This window comes from Anas platyrhynchos, chromosome 11, assembly GCF_047663525.1.
Source record: "Anas platyrhynchos isolate ZD024472 breed Pekin duck chromosome 11, IASCAAS_PekinDuck_T2T, whole genome shotgun sequence".
In the NCBI taxonomy this organism is placed as follows: domain Eukaryota; kingdom Metazoa; phylum Chordata; class Aves; order Anseriformes; family Anatidae; genus Anas; species Anas platyrhynchos.
In genome coordinates this window covers 17,891,223-17,912,492 of record NC_092597.1, presented here as the reverse complement: position 1 = coordinate 17,912,492, position 21,270 = coordinate 17,891,223, and the positions used below count along the sequence as shown (strand labels likewise).

The 21,270-nt window shown below is 39.8% G+C and overlaps 1 protein-coding gene across 6 annotated transcripts in view; it reads left to right on the top strand.

Moving 5' to 3' along the window:
- Nucleotides 1-21,270, top strand: part of AGBL1 (AGBL carboxypeptidase 1) — a 447,272-nt gene that overhangs the window by 174,764 nt on the left and 251,238 nt on the right. Inside the window, exon 22 of one of the 6 annotated variants that reach the window (XM_038185148.2) lies at nucleotides 12,007-12,799. The exons of the other annotated variants lie outside the window; for them this stretch is intronic. Coding sequence (XP_038041076.1) covers nucleotides 12,007-12,012 — 6 coding nt within the window. The 3' untranslated portion in view covers nucleotides 12,013-12,799. Of the gene's footprint in view, nucleotides 1-12,006; nucleotides 12,800-21,270 lie in introns of those variants that run through there. 6 annotated transcript variants of the gene reach the window in all.

The following is a 21,270-nucleotide window of genomic DNA, read 5'->3' as shown; positions in this document are numbered from 1 at the left end:
GTTCAAAAGAATTTGTTGATAGTTGTTCAAAATGTCTTTATTGAAAGGAAGACTTCAGGAATTTCATGAGTGATTGTCTGCAGAACCTGTATTCACACTGGAAGAGTTTTCTCTGTTGAATCTAATCACTCAGCTCACAGATTGTGTGGCGAAGCTAATCAGGGGTGGGTAAATACTTAACAAATCTTGTGAGAGAATACTAGAATACTTTTGCTACAATACCTAGCAAAAAGCATGGCCTGTCTAATGGGGGTGTCTATAAAACTCACCCAAAATAAATTGAGAGTAAATGTTCCTGAAGTTCCTGTATACCATCTACAAGGGAGCAAGGATGTGACATTAGGAACATAGCTTGTATTCTACAGCGTCAAAACATAAGTCTTCACTAGTCCTTCTAAAGCAACAGATCTTCTTCAGAGGTTGCCATCTTGCTGAAGCCTGACTTTAGTCCATCTAGTTAGGTAAATAAATTGCACATTTTTTATGCTATATTGGCGTAAACTTAGAATAACCTTATTGATAGATGAGGGCCGATAGTTTGTATTTTAAAGATGGAATTACTTAAGCACTAAAGGATAAAAGGACTGAGCTGGTGATAAACCAGTAACAGAGCTGGATAAAAAGCCCTGCATCCCAACCTCTTGCACAGTTACTGCAGTGATGAGAGATGAGTCTAATAAATTGGAAGAGCTGACTTTATCCATTCCCTGTAACCTGGCTAGCCTGGGCTGAATTATTTCAAACAAGTAATGAATCAGTGAATTACTATGAAACTGTGGCAGAACTGAAGCAATCTACCAAGATGAAAGCCTTTCCTCTTGCAGCTCCTTCAGAGGTGGACTGCTCTGGTTTGACCCGTTTCTGCCCAAAGTAGCCAAATTGTTATTAATGCATCATTTGTCCATTGAATTACAGCACTATTTCTTTATCATTATCTGTATGCAATGAAAGATTTTCATCTTCCTTATTATTGGAGATTACATACTAAATTTCCATGAGGAATTTTTATGTATGCTTTATTCATAAGCAGTTCATTACAGTTAATAGTGAGAAACTGAGTTGTTTTGAGGGATTTTATGGGTCACATGACATTGCTTCTGTATACTAGCAAGATGTATATTGTTATTTTACTTATAAGTTTGTGCATCAGACTTCTAAGTAATTTAAATTTGGCCCCTTGCCAGTATCCAGGCACCAACAAAAATGTTTTCAGTGATATTCTTGCCACATAGCATATTTGATAAGTATTTGCAGAAAGGAAACATAAAGAAATGGGGTATATACTATGTTTTCTGGGGTACGTTTCTGGAAAATGCTTGCATCGTCTTTGAATTCTGACTGAGACTTTTCCTGTTTCTGGTTTCTTTTGTCTTCAAGAACTTATACTTTTTCCTAAGTATGGGTAAGACTCAGAAGCATTCAAAAGTTTCTTGCCAAAAAAAATCATCTCTAAAAAGTGTGTTTAGCTGACCCTCTGTGGTCTGGGAATCTCATTCAAAAGCAGATGCTGAGAATACAAAAGGATGATTTTCTTTTTGATAGTTTTGCTTCCAGTTCTGATCCAAAGTGACTCAAATTGGAAGCAGCTGTAATAGTGAGAAAAGTATAGAAAAAATAGTTATAGTAATTTAAGGATTGAAGGTTCAAATTAAGGTTTTTGCTTGTTCTGTTTTCTTTAGTTGTTATCCGGTGCAAAAGTTTGCATCTGTTTGCTTTATTTTCCTGTTCCTTTTACATTCACCAGCCTCTTTCAATAATTGATTAATGATTCAATATGCAAGATATTCTAATTGTATCTTTTAGGCATGTGGACCTCACTTACAAATATGTCGAGGTTAATGGCATTTAAGAAATGGAAAAAAGGCACGTGGGGGAAGAGGAGAGAAGGAGTTTCTGAGAAAACAAACCAGGAGATAGTGGGCATCTGTCTTCCTGGGAGACTTGTAGGCTCTTATATGATCTGTTGAAGGATTTTTTATGTTTAAGTTCTGCAGTTTTTGTTTTGTTTCCCTCCGTTCCTATTGTTACGAGTTTTATTATTCAACTAGGAAGTTAAGAACTGGTTGACAGAAAACCAACAAAGAAATCAGGTGCTTAACTGTGTTTGGATCTGCTTGATTCATGCCATGTTAAACAACAGGAGTGTGGAGGAGTGCTGGCTTTGCCCCTTTCAGACTGTTTGGAAAAGCAAATTGCAAAACCGGTGTATCTTCATAGAGTTTTTTTTGCCCATTTTACACCTCAAAGGAAACATGAATTTGTCTGTAGTTTGAAGTATCTGGCTGATCTCATCTTCCTTAATGAGTAATAAGAGGATTGGTTGTATGATGTCAATTGTGGCCAAAGCTGCATGAAACAAATATAATCACTGTTCCCCAAAGTTTTGTGTGTTAGTAGTATTTACTGGTTTTTGTTGAAGGTACTCAATATTGGAGGACCATTTATGTCTGTTTAAAAGTACAGACATTTTGGAAGAATGAAGTCTGGTCATTCAGTCCTCCACATTCTGTCTTCCTTTTTCTCAATCCAGTCCACAGTCAGTTTAGCTTTTCTATTTGGGGGGAGATCAGTAATTGAGTAGGATTGTTTTTCTTGTCATGATTTCTGACGTAAGATCATTTTTTTTTATTTACTAATTTTTGAACACTAGGTAGGACAAGACCCATTTTCTGGCACTAGTATGAGTTCTCGGCTTTGTGCTGAGAACACTTAAGTCTCTCTTCCCAAGTTGCCAAATGGACCTGTTTTGTGAATGATCCTGGAAAAGCAATGGTCTCTAAATCCTATAGACTCAGTTTGCTGTTTTACAAACAACTCTTCTCTGAGCGACCAAATACGTTCTTAACTCTTTCAAGGGGTTAGCAAAGGGAGGGTTGCCTGCCAAATACTGTGCACTGGTCCATCTGTTGAGGTGTCCCATGAATGCTGCCTTGAAACAGATTTTGGAAGAAGTCCTCACAAGCACCTGCTGCAGTGGATTTCAGCTGCCACTCAGGCCATCTGCTTTCCTGTTGCCAGGTTGAAAGTTTCAAGTTAAGGGACTGAGGGATGTTCCATTGCATTTGAACGCACATGGTTAAAGGAGACAGGAGAATGACACTTAACAGAGAAGAATGGCTCATAGCCTTCTTTAGCTTCATGTCCCCAAAGCACTCAGGAAGCACCGAATGCTAGCACCAGAATTGTCAGGGGGTATTGGGCAGCAGTGTTTTAATTATTTTCATTTTCATATCCAAGAAACAATGTATTGGAAAATCTAGATATATAAGACCAAAAAAAAAAAAAAAAAAGTAACTAATGCTTGTTGGATCATGTGTAAAGATATTAATTTAAACTATTCTAATTTGATTATTTCTCCCGAGATGCTAGGTCAGTTGTATCCCGGACTTGCCAAGTTCAGTGGTGTTATGTCAAGGTAGATTTGGATACTAGGCTTTGGAGAGAAGTTCCAGAAACCCTAACGGGCTTGGAAGGAAGGAAGAATGCATCACCAATGTGCTGGGAATAGCCTGTGAATGTGTTCTCTCCCTCTTACACCCCGTCTGGAAGGAAACAAGACTGCTCTGACAGCTTTGTTATTGATAGCCAAACTGCTAGGAGAGGCACCAGGTTTTATTCTTAGTCATATACTAGTCAGTAAATTATTCTAACTGTGGACATTTGGTTTAAAAAAAAAAAAAAAAAAAAAAAAAAGGAAAAATCTGTACAAAAGAGTTGTCACAGTAGTGATTGTTTAAGACAAATCAAACTGAATTTGAGGTATCTCTTGTGGGAATGAGCCACAGGAAAGGCAGATCACAGTTTATTGCCATAGTGCTAGTCTTTTGTGCTTGATATATGATCCTGTCCTGCACTTTTCCACCAAGGTTTGACAGCATAGGTTAGTACTGATCTCTGGCATTCCTAGCTATTCTGGTCCCAAACGTAGCTTTTGACACAGCTTTCTTACCTAGCCGTAATGAGTCTTTCCTGTTGGAAATAGGCAGTGCTATTCATAGTGTCAAATGTGTGGTTTATGATATTGATTGTCCTGAGCAACATAATGATTAAGTTGAAACCACTGTGTCTTGTGGCTTGCAGCCACAAAACCTGTGTTTTCTGGTCCTGTTAGGCTGTATTCAGTCAGATGAGCTAGTTTTGTACAAGAACTCTCCACAGGCTTGACAGAAAAAAAAATGTGTGCTATCTCCTTCCCCAGCGTTTGCTGATAGAAACGTGTTACAAAAGGATAAATACATGATCCTGAACTACAAAGGAATGCAAAATCAGCTAGCTTCTCTACCTTTTGGAACCAATTTCAAGGCTGACACAAATGGGATCTCTACATTGTCAGCTCCCAAGTAGCCTAGTCCAATCTGGAGCCCTTTGGAAGCAGTGGTATCTTAAATCACTTCCTTCGTCTCAGCTGTTGATGGATTATTGAGGGTTGGCCATCTGTGCAACTGGAGAATAGGTCCCACGACCTACTGTGATTTGTAGTTGTTGGTGGGTTTTGAATTGCTTTGGCCAAAGGGATGAGATGGTAACAGATATGACCTGGCAGAGTTGGGAGGGATGTGGTTCTGGAGGGGTTCACTGGACATGGCTAGGTTCGGAATGAAAAACCAGAGCCATTAGGTGCACTCTTTTGCTCCCACCTTTTTCCACTATCACATAACTGGAACAATTGTCTCAGCTCTGCTGCTTACTTCTTCTGTTTGGGACTCAGCCTTGGAGTGCTTGTTCCAACAAATCCCTACAGTCTCCTGATTTCCTTTTACTTGCAAATGATGATATCATTTCCTTTTTGGCAGCTTGTTTATTTATTAAACTAAGAGAGGCATCAGACTCTGTGGGGCTGAGAAGTGGAAAAGAGGTGTTACCTTGGTTGTGGCCCATCTTGAATGCTGATGCTCCTTTTTTTCTTTTTTTTTTTTTTTTTTATCTTCCCCTCAATGTCTTGTAAACAACTGATGTTTCTGCTTTGTTTATGGGATCTTTCTTCCTCAGCTGCTTTTGAACTTCCCTAGATGTTTGGTTGCAACCCAGTCTTTTCATATTTCAAAGCTCCACTCAGGAAAAGAGGCGATGGGTACCAATTTAGAAGGGCTATCAAACTGTTTCTCTACAACAGGAATAAGGAAAAAGACTACATGTAATCAGAAGTGCAAGTATCCTGTCCTATCCATTTTCCAGAAGTTGAGAGAACAGGATTAGATGGAAGAGTCTCAGGTTTTTACACTGCAAATGGGGGCAACCTAGACGCTTCAAGCAAAAAATCCATTTGCAATTAATTGCATTTGTGGTTGCATGGAAAAGAGATTGCACTTAGTGAGGGAACAAGATACGAATCCATGGCTTATCTCTATATTTTCAGCCTGCTGATAAGATATTCTTATTGTGGCACCATCTAAAAATGAGCAGAACCAATGTACTTATGTGAAGACATCAAAAACAGCAAATGCTGTTAACTTGTGACCAAGGGAGTGGGTCCTTCCATGTGCTGTAAGGAGGAGTAGAGTCTAGTAATAAAATCAGTACTCTCATACTCAGAAGTTAAACCATCTTTTGTATAGCCAGAAGGCTGAAAATGGCTAGTAAGTTGTAGCTGGACTCAATTACGAATTCTGTTTATTCAATTTATGTGTATAGCTGAGTAGCTGGATTTCCTTCAGATGTGGATTTGTTAGAGACTTAGCGACTTTCACAGTGCAAATTATTAGAACAAACAAAACTACAGAAGTGAAGCGAATTAGATTCTTAAAGATTATTTTTAATTTTGTAACATAAATATTAATGGTGACGCAAATCAGACAACTGCAGTCACATACACACGTGATTTTTCTGGATGAAATGGTACTTTCATTTGAAGACCACTAAGAAGTTCTGAATGGCATGACCTTGAATGTCAGTGGGATTTCAGTCTGCTAAAGAAAAGAACTCTTGGGAAGGATGAAGAACAGAAAAGCAACATTTCTAATGAAAACTAACTCCAGTATTTTGATGGTGTCCCTTTAAAAGTCTAAATATCATTGCACATCATCCTTTCAAGTTTTCTGTGGAATTACAGCAGCTAGGTTTTTGATTTCTGATGTGTCTCTTCCTTGTTGATCTGGCCCCATGTGGATTTATTGTACAAATCTATTTGGCAGCTGAAAATTGCCCTTTGATGAAGCTCATAGTCTAATCATGAACTCCTCAGGCATGGAAAATAAGAATTGGGAGGTGGCAAAAGCACAGGCTGAAGGAGCCATGTTTGTTTTTGACTCTGCATGGATTTTAGAAGCATCTAAATTTCAAAGTCTTTTACACACAGGATTTTCTGCAAAGATTGATTTAGCTTCTCTTAGGATCATAACATTTGCCATGCTGGATCAGATCATTGGTCCATATAATCAGGTATCCTGCCTCATACAGAGTTTGGTTCCTCATGGCTCAGAAGAGAACAAAACCAGGCTGTAATGCAACTGATTCAATTACACTAAGACACGGAAAAGAAGAAATAATCCTACCAGCCTGACCTGTCTACCCTCTGTGTGTTGTAACATGAGGCCTGATTATCATTTCCACAACCTTGAAATAATGAGCGACTTTCTCTGTGAAATTATGGCACTTTTCTATCCTCTTTCATAATCCTTTCCCAGATGGGATTTCCTGCAGCAGTGAATTCCACTAGTTGATGCCTATAATATGTGTTTGTTATCCAATATTAAATATAAACTATATATTGAAATCTGCTCTCCCTTCTTTCTCCATTCTGTCCCTTTGCTGGTTCCTGTATCCTTGTAAGATTCACTTCCCACAGCTGCAGTAGTTCCTAGTCTTTCATCTGTCTGCTCTGACCATGTCCACTGCTGTCTTCTTTCCTTTATTATCTACACCCAAGTCCACTGGTCTTGTCAAAAAAAAAAAAAAAAAAAAAAATCAAATTAGATAATCCACTTCTTTTCTCCAACCTTGAAATCTGTAAGTGCATTCTCCTTGTCATCCAGTTCTTGTCTCTTTGGTTGCTTTCTTTATGTTCCCAATCCAGATTTATTTTTTCATGTGTACTAAACTCTCAGACTAAAAATGTTATCTTTCCTCTCTTTTTCCTTTCTACCACAACACTTTTTTCAAATTCCTGAACATACCAGGACCAACTGTTATTCCCCTGCATTATAAGTACTAAATTATACCCTCACTGTTAATTATACCCTCACTGTTAAGAGTACTGCCATTTCTTTTTATTTAAATCACAGTATATGTGCCTTTGCCTGTCCCTCTAAACATCATAAATAATACAGGCATGTCTGCAGAGTGTGCCATCTGGCAGGTTTGTCCTTGGGTAGGATCTGGACTTCCAGCCAGTGAAGGTGAGCATTGCATGAGCCCACTCCTTGAGATTCTGCTTCCAGCACAGCTCCTTGAGCATGGTAGTAGTGTCTGTTGTACAAAACACAGCTCCAGAACCTCACTCCCTTTCTGAGACTTCAGACACTGGAAGGAAGTTGTAGGGGATCCCAAATCTGAGGCAGAGAGGGCAGTGTGCTGCACTGCACGTGTATGAGATATGCACATGGGGTCATATGAAACAGGACTCAGAAGTCTGGAGTCTGGACTGAAGACACTACAAATTATTCATTGTCAAATTCAGAGCAAAGGGGGATCTCCTGCTCTTGTCTGCTATGTCTGGACTCAGCCTCACCTATAGCAGGGAAGGCTGCGATTGTTGGGATAGGCATTAGGCACTGAAAAGAGTACCTTAATAACATATTCATGGAGTTTAATGGCCAGGAGGGATCGTTAGCTCTTCTGGTTTGACCTCTTAGACAGCATAAGCCTTTGGGCTTCACCCAGGCAGCTTTGTACAAAGCCCAATAACTTGTGTTTGTGTAAGTAGATTTTGTGTAGAAAAAAAATCAGACTGGATTTGAGGGCATCATATGATTGGAAATCCATCTGGTCCCATGGTATTTTGTTCCAGGGTCAGTAGCCATTAAATATTAGTGCCTTATTCTAATTTGAATTCATCTATGCTGTTTTCAGCTTCACTCTTGATTTTTCTCGGCTAGTTTAGAGAGATCTTTAATAACTTCCAATTTACTGTCTTAAAGATACTTATACAATACAACCAAGTCACCTTTCAATTTTTTTTAATAATTAAAGCAGGCTGAATTCTATAATAGTTTGTCTGTATCAGAACATGCTGGAAAGTAGTTCTGATTTAGCTAAAGGTGCAAGTGGAAAGTCCTGTGCTAAACCATATTAAGCCACATGTCAACATTCTGAAGCAGAATTAAGGTGGCCTTAATTAAATTTGGCTTAACTAATTTCCAAAGTAAATTAAGGCAAACTGAATTGCAAATACTTTAATTCTGAATAACAGAGCAGAAATACGTGCTTCTATATGCAATAAACTTGTAGAGTAAGGGTATGCTTATGCTGGATAATCTGCAAGACAGAAAAGTCGATATGCCTTGCCAGGATAGTTTTAGTGAGAATTTTTAGTTTTACGGTTTGTATTTAGGTGAGACTCACGATTGTATACTGCATATGAATGATGAAGAAAAAAAATTGCTGTGATCTGCAAATGCTGTGATTCTAATTTTTGTCTAAGGAAGAAATTTTTGGTGCATGTGCTGCTGAGATCTACAAGTGAAGATACCTGGTCTGGAAAGAGAAACTTCAGCACAGGGTACAACCCATGGAAATGCAGATATCAGTGACAATTCAGAAATTATTTGAATGCATACTCTAAGTGAGGAAGCAGCAGACATGAGGAAGCTGAAGATAGTTGAAATCAAAAAAGTTGTTGGTTACTCATAGCCAAGAGAAGAAAGAGAATTTGGGGACATTCAATACTGATGTTTTGTAGTATTTTTCTCTCAGATACTCAGTAAGACAGCTTCAAGAGTATAGAGAATTGTGAAGACATCCTTAATGCCTTCTGAAGTGAAACAAGAAACCACTGATGTATTTTCAGATGAGTAATTATCGTAAGTGAGCTCCACTTAGGAAGAGAGGACAGGGAAGTAAAGAAAAGTGCAATGGGACGGTGCATTTTCTTTTTAAAACAAAAGAGCAAGATACAAATACAAGTTTGGATATGACACGTGGAGACACATTGTGGGGAAACAAGTGGAATGGTGTGTCAGCATACCTCACAGTTCTTGGTGACAAGGCAAATCTTGATGATATTTATCAGAAAGCCTTTTAAAGCTGTCGTTGAGAGAAGACAGGAAAGATGGAAAGGTAATCATTGGTTGCATAAATGACGTGAAGCAGAAGACAGTTTTTTGGAGAAAAAAATGAGTTGCTTTCCAGTGGCCATAGGGGACCAATGAGCTTCAGGGGAAGAGAACTGATCTTCCATGAAGCAAAAAATAAATAATACTAAAGTAGCAAAAAAGAGAGCTCAAATAGCTTGTTATAAAAAGATTGGACAAATATGAGAAAAAGTGCAGAAGAAATGCATTTCTCAGATGTCTGCTTGCTAGTATTTGCCATCGTAGTGGCTAATAATGAGCAACATCAACCAAAAGATCTTGTTGATGAAGTTCAGTGTAATTGTTTGTGCTGAAACCTGATAGGAAAAGTACATTTTTGGAATTTGAGAATCTCTACCTATAGGTCTGTCTGGTTTGGGAGGGAGAAAAGGATAGTGAGTATATGTGGCTTGGGTGGGGCAGAATGGCTGTCTGTTATATCTACATTTACTAATGATCCAATTCCTTACTATATATTGCAGCTATGCTGACAAATTCTAGCAAAGGAGCCTGCTTGGCCCCACTGAACACAACTATAAAATGAGGTGAATTACCCTATAAGTAGTTGTATTCACTACACAAAAAGTAAACACGGAGTTAGGGACTTCCGTTTGGGTGATATATACCTGAGATTTCACACAGGCAGCACAAATACTATCACAGATTCTAAAGACTGCAGATGATTATTTTCTAACACAAAGGATGTTGTATGCAGTGTAACTCTATTTTGGACTACATTATAATAGGAAAGGATGAATTAATCTTTGGTGTGGGAGTTTGTGGTTACCTAGACACCAGTGATCATGACCCAATTACATTTAATATGGGCAGAGGACAGCATTCCTATTAACGTGTGTTCATGTAGATTTTTTCTTTAATAAGGGCTGATTTTCCAGAGCTGAGGAAGTATTACAAATAAAATAGACTGCAAGAGAAGCAAAAAGGCAGAAGCATTATGAATAAAAATTGTGTCCTTTTAAAGGGATTTTGTTACATATTCAAAAAATGACACAATTTTAATCAAGAATTGAGGACAATCAGTTAAAACCCATCCTGGTTTAGTAGCAAAGAGAAGGTAATCATTAGAGTATTGAGGACAATGAATCATAATGCTGATGAAAAATCTACATGATAGATTGATTATAGTGAGACAGATTTCTGTTCTTTCAGTCTGTTTCTTGTTTGCTAGTGCTAATTGTTTACTAGTATTTCTGAATGTAATGAGTAAGCTACAGTAGATGCTATTTACCTAAACATGGCTGACGAAAATGATCTTCTGAGGAATAACAGCATAGATATTTTTTTCAAAAACAACAAAACATTGAAAAACAGATACCAGCCACTGTAAAATCATAAATAAATATGATAAGCTCATATATATTATATCATATAATAGATATTATGATAATATCATAGGTAAAAAACATGGTAGTCAATGTTAAGGACAATAGGAAAGCGTTTGATACAGTAAGTAGTGAATAAGCTGTAGAGCACTGTTGTGGGAATTATTGCATTTATAACATTGTTAAACAGATGCATTTAATAAAGAAGTACCTTTTTGTTGTTAGAGGTGCTTCTCCTTTCACCTATAACATTGTTGGTCTTTCCAAAGATTATGGTATGTTATAGTCTGGGGGTTCTCAATAACAGTAATGCTAAAAACTGATTATCATTCCCCATTTCACTTCTAACTCTGGGATTTGTTAGCTCACTGGTCCAGGTGCAGGTTGAACACACTTCCTTTTCACACACTTTATTTTCACGACCCTTTGTGTCTTCCATAGATTGGCATCTCTAAGGCATCTATTCAATTTGTTCTATCTGCTTCTCCTTAAGCCAGAAAGAGGCTAATTCTATAACTTGGCAGCAAAAGTACTGGCCTAAGATGCAACAGCCTTGTTCTAAAACACTGCTCCAACTCATATTGAATTGTTCATAGGGAAGAGAAGAGATGAGCTGGAAAGGCTATCTTTCTTGGGAGGTCTGATCAGAAATGTCACCCAAGACCTGAGCAGCTTTTTCTGAGGAAAGTCACTTCAAACCTGCTATGTTCCAACAAGGAAGTTTTGTCTCACATAAACAAAAAAATAAATCAACAGCAACAGTTTTCCCAAAACATTCCTAACCAGATCTTTTACTGTTTCTCCCACCTCTTCTTGGCTTCGGGAATAAAGCAGAAAGTTTCCTTTGGGGGTGCTGGAAATAATGAATGAACTTCACAAGAAAATTGAATCAGAGATTCGTACAATGCAACAATGAAAAAGATTATTTTTAATGAGTTGAGGAAGATATTGCAAATGAGTTTGAAAGAGAAGTACAGCTAAGTACAATCAGAAATAAAAGTCTCTGAAACTTTGTCCATTTTGCAGTAGTTTATTCCTGCTGGCTATTACTTTTTTATTTTATAAAGTATAATTATAAATATATATTGATTTATTTTTTTTTCCCACATTGGCAGAACAGCAGGTTGTATTTCAGTGGAAGGTATTCTTTTTGTAGTCATTCCTGTAAAAGCGAATGGTCAGCAGATTGCAGGTGCAGAGACTTGTTCTCGTTTGGAGGGGAAGCTGGTAGTTTATAAAATGATTTTATGTTGTGAGATAATTGAAAGTTGAGCGAGGAGATTATTAGATTTGAAATGCTAACTCTATATAAAAACAATTGAGGAGGAGTCTAGCACTTCTGAAGGTGTTTCCTCTGCCACTCACTTTTTCCATTGTATTCTACCTTCATTCCATTTTTTATTGCTTTTCATGTATGTATTTTTTTTCATTCCCAGGCTTGAAAAGTAATAGTATTGGATCTGGCTGTCATGTGAGCTGGGGAGAACAGGCTACAGAATGATGTTGTGATGGCCCAGAGCGTGCATGCTCCACCAGTTGGCAGTGATGGGCAAGAAGGGAGACAGGCCTGCAATGCAGCATAAACGCATCTGAATAACACAGCGCCTTGCTCACAACCTTCAGCTGACCTGCACCCAGGGGAACAGGCACCTGAAGTCAGCACCGTAGCCAGTGCTACTGCCTTCCACCAAAAATGAAAGCAATGACTGTGCTCTGTGACAGCTTTTATGTTCCCTGCAGCCTGATGGCACGTATGGATTTTGTGGTAGGCAGCTGGACACCATTTTCATGGTGACCTTTTAAGAGCAGCCCTTTTGTCTTTTCCAGTGAGGGAGAATGAAATAAAAGGGATCTGAAAACAGCTCAGGCTGGCTCCAAAAGAGTGACAGAAAGGTCACTTTTCTGATAAAGCCGGTATGTCTGGTGATTGGAAGGGCTTCTGGGGGTCAAAGGGTTGACATTTTTTCCAAGTCAAGTGCACCTCCATCAACCTCCACGTGCACTGAAATGGCTTGAATTTCTCCTGGTTCATCAGCTCTAGATAAATGTATTGCATAGACTGGATACCTGCAGCTGGCTACCAAAACTGCTTCTCTGGTTTCGTGTATTTGGTACTCTCACAGATACTCACCAAATCCTTTGATTTGTGAACCCTAAAGTATGATTTGTACGGCTAAGTGATATTAAATGTCAGCTTTGAAAATGGGCCTTGTCACGACTAATACAAAATTCACTCCTGTGGTTAATTTAACGAGATAGATCAGCAGACATCATACATTTATTAAACAACCATAATTATATTTATATTAATGCCATTTTCTGCCCAGGAGAGATTCGGGCCTAGCATAGTGAAACGTGTTCATAATGCAGAATTGAGAGTTCTGAATATAGACATAGTGAGAAACTCAGGTCTGTGAGAATGAGGCCGTGTCGTGGGCTGAGACTGAGTAGCTTTGGGATGTTCAGATGCTAGTTGGGCAGAGGAGGCTGTGATGAAGGTATATGATAAGAGCTCATGTCAGACTTCGGGAATACCGACAGCTTTTTGGTTATTCCAGATGCTGCAAGGTTGGTTGAAATTCATTGGCAGAGCTATTGACCGCTCTCAGATGTATTTCATTTGTATGCTCATATACTTTAAAAGGTCAACAGAGCAACCTGACAATTTTAAAGACAGCCTGCTGTGTCTGAAGTATATTTAGTTTCATGCTGTCTTCTCTGCAGGGTATGATATCAAGTTGTTTTGGTGTTACACCAAGCACATTGCACATCTTTATGTGGACAAGATCATTGCTCAGACTTAGGAAACAGATAAGAATTGGATTTTTTTCTGAATCTTCCTATGTACAATTATGTTGTTTCGGGGAAATAGTTCATGGTTATTGCCCTGTTTTGTTCTGCCTGGTTGCATCGATGTCCTGGGAATAAAGCAGAAAGTTTCTGGGACAGTGGCAGCTCTGCTCTTGGTTGCAGGAGGCAAGAACAGCCTCTACTGAATTCAGCAGCTTCTGTCTGCCGCTTATGCTGACACAGTGTCCACTTCTCCTCTGCATGCTGATGTTCCCTATCTTTAGTTTGCTTGTCTGTCACTATAAACAGGGGACAACAAAGTTGACAGTGTTGGATTGAAGGGCTGTAAGTGGTTATTGATTCCCAGGCTTCTTGCATTCATAGAGGTGGGGGTCAGGAAGGGTGTGTGTTTGAGTCCAGGCACGAGCATGCAAGTGATGACGGTGTGTTACTTACAGTGAGTAATGGGGTGTACATAATTGTGCTTTTCAAGTGGATTTATGTATGCTGTAGCTAGATGCATGTTTGTATGCACGCTGAGGATGTGTTTATATGTTCTACTTGGAAGTTGTGTGCAAGGGTGTGTGTGTGTGTACGTTCATCACTTTTTATAGGCAGAACATGAAATGTGTCTAACTGCCATGAGTATTTACTGCTTCAAATACATGAGTGCATGTATTTTGTGCATGTATGTGTAGTAGCACATGGGGCTCCTGGTGGGTCTGTATCGGGCTACATACAGCTCAAGTGATTTTGGAAAGGGCAGCATTTTGCTGTTGTGTGACACTATTTCAGAGTTGCTAGTGGAAGGGGAAAAAAGGAAGGGATGCATAATCCTCAGCTTTTTTGCTAAATCTTTATTGCATAGCGCATGTGGGAATCTGGAGTACCTTGTGAAGGGGAAAGGGACCTCATTTCTAAATGAAGACTGAAAAGAAAATGTATATAGCAATGATGAAGGTCAGTTTTCTTTCAATTCTTATATCTGTGTTCACAGGAAAAAATTACACTTCCTTGGTGACCTTTTAATAAATGCAAAGCTAGGTGGGAAATCTGTCTTTCAGTTCCTTTGCATTTGTATCTAATTAGAGTGGAAGTATGGAGTGTGGTGTACAGGATTGCAATGAAGCCTGCTGAAGGACAGCACTGGCATTTGTGACTATGTGGCTGCTCTCCTATGTGCTACTGCATGCAGAGGAGATCGATGCCTTCCAGGGCCCTGTCCCATCTCTTCTAGCTGAGATGGGACCAGAACTGGAGGGCAGCCTCCTCATACTGTGCAGGTGAGTTCAGTGATACCTTCAGTGACACGAGGGGTGCTAAGGTGGCAGAAAGCAAGATAAAACAGACCATGCCTATCAGTAGTGCTCCTTTAAGCTGCTGTTGCTTACTACATTGTAGAGCAAGGAGCAATGCCTAGTTACTTATAATGTTTTCTCGTTACTGTTCATCCAGTCTTTATCAAAAGATTGAAAGGAACACAGCATGTTCTCCTTGAATTTCAACGCTTTTCTTTGGGGTCTTCCCCAACGAGGGATCAATTTTATTGTGGTACTGATTTGGCTTATTATCTGCTCGCATATTCCACAAATGAGAAGCATGTGGCACTTCTAGGCTTGCTCAGAATATGTAAGTACAGTTCAGATGGCATTTCAGGTCAGGTTGGCAGTGCTCAAGATCCTGACTGGTTGGAATAAGCAAGGGTAAAATTTTGAAGAGAGATTTATTTCATGTACATTTAATAACAGATATTTCAATTCCCAAGGCACTTCATCAAGTACCCTACTCTTTTCAGTCAGTTCACTGATTTCACTTGAGAGCATACAGCTATGATAAACTGAATTGAACATGAGATCTTGTTAAGTCCTCATCTGGAATTTAAACCTAAAAAGCTTCCAAAAAGGCAAAATCAGTAATTGAAGACCTCTTTAAGACAGCCAGAACCCTTCCAAGGCAACCAGAAGTATTTTATATGTATTATTTCTGTGTCAGCGCTACAGAGGCTGGGCACAACTCCCAGCTACATCTCATATTTATACGCTTGACTATAAGAGGAAGAGGGATGCAGGGGGAGTGGAGAGAAACCCTTAAGACCTTTCATTCCTTTGTGGCACATTGGCACTTCTGTTTGCAACAGCACAAAGTTATTTGTTATATAGAGAGAACTCAGCCTGTGTAGAATTTACATCCCATTGGGAGGGAAAACCAGCTGCAGCGTACATGGAGAGGATAATTCCACGTGCAACTTGTAACCTGCCTCTCACGCTTAATATTTGCCTATGAATGAATGATTTGCCCTTGTGAAAGGATGCACCCACAGCTTTTACAGACCTGCTAAAAGAGCCTGTAGGGACAGAGTTTAAACTTTGTCTTTCCTCATTGTACATAATCCTTAGCAGATTTTGGATGTAAAAGAGAGACTCCAAAGTTGGACAGAACAAAATGGGAAGAGATTTCCAATCAGAGCTGGCTTTTAGTGTTTTCAGTAGTTGAATAATTGTATTTCAATTCTTTTGCTTAAGACTGACGTCCAAATTAGGGACTTTGGAGTGACTTTAGGGGAAACTCACAAGTGGTGGAACTGGGCCTGCTGAGTTTGGGACCTGTTGCATTTTCCAGTTCAATACTAGACCAGTGGAGAGGCATAGGCAGAATTAGTGTCCCTGAGTCACAGAAAACACAGCTCAGGGTAATGGCTATGCATGACGATAGCGTGCATAATCTGTTGCTTGCTGACAAGAAGTGGAAAAGAACAGGGTATATTTTTCTCAAATCATTTGCCAATCATTTTTGATTTTTATTATGAGTCTCAGTAACAGTACTGCCTGGCTTGGCTCCGTGTAAAAGGCCCTAATTTTTATGTTTCCATTTAGTCATTTTTATTGTGTTGTTTCCTAGCTCGTTGCTGAATAAATCCATGTTACTCAGAAGCAAATGCCTCAGAAATAGAAAAACAGTTCTGTGCTATCCCGTTGTATTTATTGTGGGTGACTGGTATTACTGGGTGTAATGAATTCACTTATAAAGGCCAAGATCAGTATTCTTCTGTTTTGCTGTTTATAACACTAATTGCTAGAGATAATTAGCATGGTGTTAATAAACGCCTGAAGACCATGCACGCAGTTTAGAAGAGAAGCAGATATGAATCTCTGTGTGTTCCCACTTAGTTGCCTGCTTGTACTTGCTTGAATCACACATTAGGTGAATGTTCGTATTGATGGGGTTTTTGTTTTGCTTTTTAAATACCCAGTGAATATTTGTGTGCAAACTAGGAACTGTGGAAGACTATAATATAACTATGACAGAATGTGGATACGTGCATGTGGATGTGGGAGCTAGCCCGACACGTTCTCTCCGATCTTCAGGTGTGCAAATGTGTGCTGGTATGTCAGATGAACATTGCATGTTTATGGATGGATCCTGTTTGTTATGGTACTACAATCTTAGAAATGTGTCCCTGTACCTCTCCAGTCAGGTGTATGTGGAGATCTATGAACGTATCTTATGAGAAGTGCACATTGGGGTTCCCAAATAGGAGATAAGGCGTTGTTCAAAACTGTTCTAGAAACTCCAACACATTCATGTTTAGCAGTCATTTTGTGATTAAGAACCAGGGGATTTTCCTTGTGAAAGGAGAAGCGTATGTGAAATGAGTATATGAGGGCATCTGTGGCATTGACCATACAGCTAATTGTCAGTCTGAAACAGTGAATTTTCTATATGTGCCTTTTTCTCTCACTGACCTGCATAGATGCAACCTCTGGTAATAACGGTTAATAAAGCCTTTTTTTTTTTTTTTTTTTTTTCCCCCAGAGAAATGGGCATAAGAGGTTGGCAGACACTGACGTTTCTTGAAAGTCATGTCTAACATTTTTTCCACTAGCAGCCAGTTCCTCCTTTTAGTCTCTGAACATACGACTTGCCAATAAAAGCCCAGAAATAGCTTTTCTCACTTGAACCGATGTTTGCCAACAATAACTAAGGAAAAGGGATCTATTTTTGTAGCTGGATTCTAGTGTGAGGTAGCTCTGTTGGCTTCAGCAAAAATGAACTTGGCACCTAAAGTTAAAAGGTTTATTTGTTCTGGAAAGCTTTTTGGCCAAATTCAAACACGATGGTCGAGAGGTGATACGTGTTAGTTATCTATGGACAGGAAGGTGTCAGTCAAGTAAGCATAAAACAGCGCAGTGAAGCTGGTCTCAATCTAGCTGGGATTTAGGATGTTGTAACCTCTATATTGAGGAGCATTGGAGAAGGATAGTGTGTGCACTATCCCCATCAACATCTTGACCTTTCTTGACTGAGATTTCCCCAGCATCAGGACTGAATGCCAAGGGACTGTGGAGCTGAAGTGGAAGGGACAGACAGGTTCAGCTCAGCTAGTGACAGCTTGAGGGCCGGTGTTTCTTGTCCACACTATATCATCTCCACTGTTGCTCAGATGAGGTTGAGTTGGACTATTTAGGTTGCCTCTTCTGAGACAAAGAATGAAAGTCAGTGATGGCAATGGGAGAAATGGAGATGAAGCAGATGTCTCTGCTGCCAGATAAGGCCTGCTCCCACTAGCCCCAAGATAAACGGACCAGGCCTCTGAGGATACTGGGCTTCAACTGGGAGCCTGAGTCATTAGGCAAGACTGCGGTGATAAAGCAGGTCCAAAGTCAAGGTGGGAACAAAAGTCAGTCAGGATTAGGTCCAGTGTTGTTCACCAGCGTCAGACACAGCCTGGCAGCCACTTGGCAGGTCCATGGTGGCGAGGTGAAGCTGGGAGATCAGCCTGTGGGTCAGAGCCCAGACTGATGGGCTGTGTATAAGTGTGGAGGCAACACAGTTGGAGCTGGAGGTGAACATATTTACAGCATAGCCCTGAGCTGAAATGAGGCTTCTGGCCCCAAGGGCAGAGAGTGTGAGCGGACGCCCCAGGAGGGCCATTGCAGGCTGCTGGTGCACTGAGGGCCCTGAAAGCCTGATTCAGTTCACCACCAGAGAGCATCAGGCCTGGGTTGTCTCCATCTCTGTTCCAGATCAGAACTGTGGAACAGCTGTTTAAAATAAACCCTACAAAATCTATTCCAGACTTTATACTAGACCCTGTCTGCGTTGGGCAGGAGATTTGGGAATTATTCATTCAAGTGTTTGCAAACCTCAGACCCAGCTGGGTGTACTCAATAAGTATGTTAGCTCTTCATCCGAGTTTTATAACCTAAGCTATAAATCCAAGGCTTCTGTTCTTTCTTAACTAGCTAAGATCCTGTCAGAAAGTCTAATTCTAACAAACCACTGACAGTCTCTTCTGACTCTTGTTAAGGCCAGGCTTCATGAACAAAAATGTTTGTTCCTTTTGCTTGGGAGACAAAAACAGATTCAGGTTCTCATTTGCTGTAGTAAAAGTTATTCAGATAGAAGTAGACACCTTCCAAAGTTGTTTCCATCTGTTGCCATCCTTGAGCATCACCACTTTCCTGAACTCATGTGGCTTTTTAGTCCTACTATTGTCTGAAAGACTGGTTGTATGTTGTCTTTCTGAGCCTGTCCAGATTCCATCCCGTCTGTCCCTGCTGTGGGGGCATAGCAGGAGCTCCCTGGCCACCTTGTGTTCAGCTGTCCAGCTGCAAGGTCTTTTCCAACCATGATGATTCTATGAATCTATGAATCTGTGACCTGCAGGGCTTTGTCAGAGTGAGAGTGGTGCTCAGAGGCTTGCTGGTACTCAACTGAAAGTGATCCTGCTGCATGACAGACATTGAGTTAGGGATTTGAGGCTCTGTGGAGTATGGGGATGGATCTACCTGAGGGAAGGATTTTGTCTCAGGTGGAAGGGAATAAGCAGGGCATAACTGAAGATTGAACTGCTGTCCTGCTCTCTACTGCTACCTGTCATTTTGTTTGAGTGAGTCTGATGTGGTGGTGTTGTTTATTACAGAAAAACAAAACAAAACAACAACAACTAACAGAAGTTCTTCTTATGATAGTCTTATATTGCTTTTTTTTTTTTTATTATTTAATCTTTAATTCTTGTTATTCTATGGCTAAAAAACAAAAAACAGGTGTGGCAAAATTTTTAATTAATATCTTCAAACAATTTTGTTTCTAGCAGTGAGACGTGAAGTGTGAGAGGTAAAGAGAATTGTAGGCTCTCCAGCTCTGCCCATGCCCTTCACTAGGTGCCCTTGACTTGGTCACTCCTCCTCTGATTCAGCATCCCTGATTGCAGCTTGCAGAGCTGCTCTCCTATCCCCCAGGGGGTATCCTGCGATTAATTGAGGGATGTATCTAAATCGCTTTAGCATGCAAGCCGAAAGTCACCAGGGACAAAACTGTTACTAGGGCAAGAATAAAGGTCAGACCCTTGCTGACATGGTTGTCTTGATTAATTACTACACTAATCTCTGTAACTCCTCTTCAGCAAATATAATTTGGCCTCATCCCTTGTTTTCTTCATTTTTCTCTGACTTAGTTCTGAGAGAACTAATGGAAAGACCTATATGGAAAATATGCTTCTCTCTGCACCCCCTCCTCTTGACCAGCTGTATGCCTGGTTCTGTCCTTGGGATCCTGTCCTTCACCCTTGCAGGTGGTGAAGCCCTTCAGCCCTTTCAGAGAAGTCCCCTGCCTAGTTAAATGACCCTGCACTGGATCCCAAGAGCAGACTTATCCCTTGATTAGTGACTTGAGGAGTGATATGTGATTACTTGAATTACCAGGGACATACTGAGTAGAATTGACTGAAGGCAAGAGTTACATTTGATACTGCTTTCCTATAGCTTTCTTTATATAGAGAGAAGTACAAGGTCAATGCTAGAAAATATCACAAAGTCTTTGTTCTCTGGGTGAATCCTGCTGAAAGGCTGAGTGGCTGACTGTGACCGAGGAAGGGAGGTGCTGGTAGTTTGGATTTGGTGACTGATACGGCCCTGGACCTCATTGTTTTGGGACAATCACTTTTGAATACAGAGATTGTCCAGGATCTATTAGGGATCACCATCAGAGGCATCAGAGAAAGATGCAGCAGAAGGCAAAGTGAGTGAATTTGTGTGGGGAAGCGCAGTGAACCAAGCCTTCTGTGGATGAACATGAGGGAAGATTCCCTCCAGGTACCTACCCAGTGGGAAATCAAAGAAATGAAGAAAATCTCTCCTTGTCTCCTATTCAGCTCTTTGTTCTGGTGTGTTGTGTTTTCCATTCCTTCGTGATTACATCCGTGTCTCAGTCAGGTATTGTTTTCTGCTTGAGTTGGGAACATTCCCTAAAGCTGTTCTGAGAGCACAATACTCTTATTCTCTTTCCCAGGCCAATTTTAGAGTGAATTTTGGCAGATTACACAATTGCAGAATGTTTACTGTCCTGTCTTACATCATCATTTTCCTATATCGTTTATTTTTCCTTTGACAGATTTTTAACACTGTCAGTTTAATATGCATCAGAGATTAAAGTGTATTACCATAATGCAGTGGAAAAAAAAAAAAAAAAGGCAAAACAAAGACTTTTTTTAAAACTGTTTGTTCTTTAGATTTCAGAGCAGCTGCCAGAGGCAATGGTTTAAACCAGTTGTTTGGCATTCAGCACCATGTGCAGTGATGCTTCTCCTCACAGGACACTGCTGAAAGGATGGAGTTGTGCAGTGTACTAGGTTTTCTGTATATGTGTCTCTGATGTTTAGTTTTAAAACATTGTCTAAGGAAAAATCTGAATGAATGTTGGGGTAGCATAGCAAAGATAAGTGTTTGTAGCTAATTTTTGCAGCTCCATTGTGCAAATGTATATAGGAAACATCAGTTTTTATGAACATGGAGAGTATCAGATGCCTCTTAGAAGTGTCAGATCTGATCATATGTAGTGTTTTTTATATATATATATTTTTTTCTTCTTTTGTTCTCTGTTACCAAGGTCATTTGCTTGGAAACTGGCTG